This window comes from Gregarina niphandrodes (assembly GCF_000223845.1).
Source record: "Gregarina niphandrodes unplaced genomic scaffold scaffold00066, whole genome shotgun sequence".
NCBI lineage: Eukaryota > Apicomplexa > Conoidasida > Eugregarinorida > Gregarinidae > Gregarina > Gregarina niphandrodes.
In genome coordinates this window covers 30,194-34,477 of record NW_011645832.1, presented here as the reverse complement: position 1 = coordinate 34,477, position 4,284 = coordinate 30,194, and the positions used below count along the sequence as shown (strand labels likewise).

The 4,284-nt window shown below is 59.0% G+C and overlaps 1 protein-coding gene across 1 annotated transcript; it reads right to left on the bottom strand.

The window, feature by feature from the left end:
- Positions 1-789: 789 nt before the first annotated feature.
- GNI_178520 (hypothetical protein) lies at positions 790-4,185 on the bottom strand (the record flags this gene model as incomplete). Its single annotated transcript, XM_011135164.1, has 1 exon — positions 790-4,185. One exon carries the CDS (start codon positions 4,183-4,185, stop codon positions 790-792), a length of 3,396 nt encoding a protein of 1,131 aa, XP_011133466.1.
- Positions 4,186-4,284: the final 99 nt, after the last annotated feature.

Here is a 4,284-nt window from a genome sequence, read left to right as displayed (position 1 = left end):
CGAAGCTTTTTGTCAAATAGTCAGAGAGTCAGAAACCGCAGCAATGCAAGTTACCACAACCTACACCGAGGACTCTCCCCACGACGGAAGCAGCACCACGTCAGCAGCCGACTAGTACGACACAGCACGACTCGTGAACTTGCAGCCCCTCATCGTCACCACTTCTTTTTGTGACTCATGCAGGTCGGCTGTATCGCTGGTGACCTATTACTCCCAAAAACCCAAAGCAGACCGGCGGCGTTATGCCTCATCCCTCCCCTTCGGGATCCACGCACTCCTTATCACCACGGGTCAAGCCGATCCCTTGCGGGCGGGGCCGTTCAGTTGGCTTGAGCTCGTCCTCTACAGTCAAACCAAATGCCACTGACGCCAGCTTAAAGTGTCCCAAAGTAAAAAGCCGACGCCCATCTCGTTACCCGTTGATACTTTTTAGTGTCTAACCTCGATCGTTTTATCCTTCTTTCCGCACTCTCAGTACCAACATGACCTGCCGATCAGGCGTGGGATCCTCGTTCGCGCCCGCATCCTCGGTCGCTCCTCCTCACCAAGGCTGCCACATCCGTCGGCATGCCTAGCCATACAAAGCGCCCTTCTCAGTCTTTGTCATGCGTGCAGCAAATCCTGGTGATCAGTCCTCATCGTAGGTAGTCTTGCCATATTCCACAGAGAACCTTATAGCATGCAACTCGTGTGTCCCATCCCTGTGCCGCATGCAGCTTTGCGTGTGCTTTCGCCAGTCTGTCCCACAGGCGTGTGCGCACGGCTGGTTGTGTGGGTCCGGAAAAAGGTTTATTTGATCTTCAATAGCTTCATGGCGCCCCCAAAGACGCCTTTTTTCTTTTTGGACTTGCCAACGATTTCCTCGGCCTTGAAGGCAGGCGAGGTGGCGGCGCCAAGTCCTGCGAACATATTCTTAACGTCTTCGTCGTCTTGGTCGCCATCGGCAGCAGCAGCGGGCGCGGCGGCGGCAGGGGCGGGTTTCTTTTTGTCGTAGTTGCCTCCTAGTTGTGCAAGTACGTTGGGAGAGTTGCTGAGGAAGGTGATGAATTCGCCGACGTCGACGGGAGCCCCCTCGTCGGTTTCAAGCCGGCTGTCTGCTTGGTACTTTTTCGCGAAGGCTTTCAGACTCGCCAGGTCTGCGGCTAGAACCTCCAGGTCTTCAGCCTCGAACTGGTGGCCGCTGTACCCGAGTTCCGTGACCAGCAGCAGCCAAGCTTTGTTGAGATTCACGAGTATCTCGTGTAGAAGCATTTCCTGGAACGTTGCGGGTGTGGCATTTACAAACTTCATCACTGTGCCGTCAAGTGCAGCCACCAAGTCCGCAAGAGTGTGTCCCTTCTGGATGCTCGGCTGGTAGAGCTCTTCGAACAGGTCGCAGGACAAATCGTAATAGACCACTCGCAACGCGCAGAAGCGACAGACCTCCGCCGCTCCCACAAACATAGCCTGTCGGCACTGCGTCACTGTCTCCATCAACTGACTCTGCCACAGCTGATAGTTCTCTTCCTCGTTCTGATCAAATTGCTGTAATACCACCTTGCGACCGCCAGCACGCTCCATTGCCTGCAACACTTCCGACGCCTCAGCCGCGGCGCGTCCCTTGGCCTGCGTCGAAGCCACTTGGAGCACACGTGTGGCCAACGACCCGATCTCACCTTGGAAATACCACAGATTGTGTAGCCGTGTTAACCAACCCTTGGCCCCCGCCGACCCTGCCCCTGTTGGACCCGCACCTGTCGGTCCTGCCCCTGTCGGTCCTGCCCCTGTCGGTCCGGCGGGCGCCTCCAGGGCGCCCGCGATGCCGTAGAGCTGGAGCGCCAGTTGGGGCCCAATCCGCGCTGCCAGGTCCTTGAGTTCCTCGGCAATTTCAGGGGGCAGTTGGCCGTCGGGCCCCAGCAACAGATCTTCCGGGAGTTCGGCCGCCGTGGGGCTGTCGCCAGCAGGAGGCGTAACTCTTGGCTTGGTTTTCGTCTGACCTTTGAGACCGAAGAAACCTTTGATGCCCTTATGCTTTCGCTTGCCCATAAGTTGGCCCAGAAGTGAGACGTCTACACGTGGTAGTGGGTTAGTAAGGTTGGCGACGACCTGATCTGCGTAGTGTGCGATGTAGCCGAGACGTGGCTCGGCAACTGTCGCACGTGTGTGCTCGGCGAATCGGTGCGCGATGCGCACCAGGAACTGCAGCAGGATCGGCATCACCCACTCGGGAGGTGCTTCGTACTCCCAGACGGCGTCTAGTACGTGGTGCACGAACTGGAAGAAGTCCACCGCACCAGCACTACATAAACTACCAGGCGGGTCGACTGGCGTCCAGTCGTCAACCAGACACCGGGCCAAGAGCGGCTCTACCGAACGCAGCCGCCGTGTAAGTGCAGACGCAATTGAGGCACTAAACGGCGCTCCCAACGGCTCGTTCTCTGTTAACAGGTTCTCGAAACGCGCGCACAAGCGCACTTCGTTCAACAACACCTCAAATTTATGCAACGACGCCGTTATGCCCGCACTAGAAGGCGGCAATGTGTCCTCTGGCCAGAACGGCGACTGCCGCAACTCTGCCAACATGTCCCGTAGTCGACCTTCCGCCACGAATACCACCACCATCGCGTGTTGGTTACCCGGCAATAAACTCGCCCAGACTTCCGAGAAGTAAGTAATTTCAGTGCGCAATTCCGCAATGAACTTCTGACTAGCTACCCCGAACTTGTGAACCACCGCCGCCCACGCTTTCTCTACCTCCGCCGCGTCCCCCTCCTGCTCCGGGTCTCGTCCATCCTGGTCGCGGTCTTCGTCGTCCACGGCCAGTAGTTCATCTAGCTCGGCCAGTCGCGGGAGGAACCAGGTCTCTTGTTCCGTGGGGTTACGGATGGTTTGGAGTGCTTCCTGGAAACAGCGCTCGAAGAGTGCGCCGACGGACTTGGCGATAAAGTGGCGCAGCAGGTCGCACTGCGCCACGGGACCGTTCAGGAGCAGCGGCAGCGCCACCAGCGACTGCAGCTGTGCCACCTGCAGCGCCTGTGGGGTCGCCCGTGTAGGTGTAAGCACCAACAGTTCTGCAACCTTCTGCCACAACTCCAGCGCCAACGGCAAGGACTCTTGGTCGTAAAAACGCCGGTAGTCGCACAACGTCTCACACAACTGCGTTCGGAAGGTGTCCGTAGCGGCACGCCGAAGACTCAGCTCCGCAACCATCCGCTCCACGCGACTAGGCAACAACAAACTCACGCCTTCTGGCTCACGACGGATGTTCTCCAACTGGTGGAAAAATGAAGGCTTGTGCGCCACCTCATCTAGCAACGAATACTCCAACACACCGAAGTCGGGGTCCGTCGCGTGAGTCCAACGCCGTGTCGTACCCAAAACTCCCGCGCCCGTCCCCGCGCCCGTCCCTGCGCCCGTTCCTGCGCCCGTTCCTGCACGCGTACCCGACAATTCCCGGAACTTTCCGCGTGGCATCTCCAGAGCGTCAAACATGTTGTGCAGGGAACTGTTCAACAACCGCACCGTCACGACCTCCGTGCTCCCACCCGCTGCCTCCGCCGCCGCCGGAGCACCCGTAGCCATCAACCATGACACGAAGTCGCCTGCCAAAGTGCACATCACCCTTAACGGTTCCGCCGGAATCACCAAGTGCGCCGGCAGCTGCGCCGCCGCGGCGGCTCCGCCGCCGTCGGCGGCTCGTATATCTTTCTGGAAGGCGCCGACGGCAAAGTTGAAGTCGTCATCGTCTGACGCATCGCAACGCAATAATTCAGTCCAAAGTCCGCGAATGAGGTAAAGGCGCACGCTGTCGAGACTCGTGGTCACGTAAGACACCCGCAGCTCCGCGGCCGCAGTTGTCGGGTCGATGCCATGCTGTAGCAGGTGTGCGAAAATCAAGTTCGCGTGCACAACAGCGAGAGCGTCCGCCGACAGCTTGGACACGTCTTGCCGGTCGGCAGCGAGTTCGCACGCATGTGCGAGCACTAGGTGCTGTATCGGCAACTCGTACTGCCAGTACACATCCAGCTGGCTGCGCGCTTGCGCCAAAAATACGTCGAACTTCTTCAAGTCTGTAAACTCCTCGCCGCCCAGGACCTGCGGGTTCTCGTCGCTCATCCAGTCGCCGTCGAGGTCATCGTCCGCGCCCGGGTCGCTCAGGACTTCACGTTCATCAGCGGCGACTTCTGCACGCACCGTGCGGTCCATTTGCGCGACCACACTCATGAGTGCTGTGAGTCGCAAAAAACCTTCTGGGTTCTTGAAGCCATAACCGACTGCGCCTCCGGGGGGGGGCCCGGGGGGGAG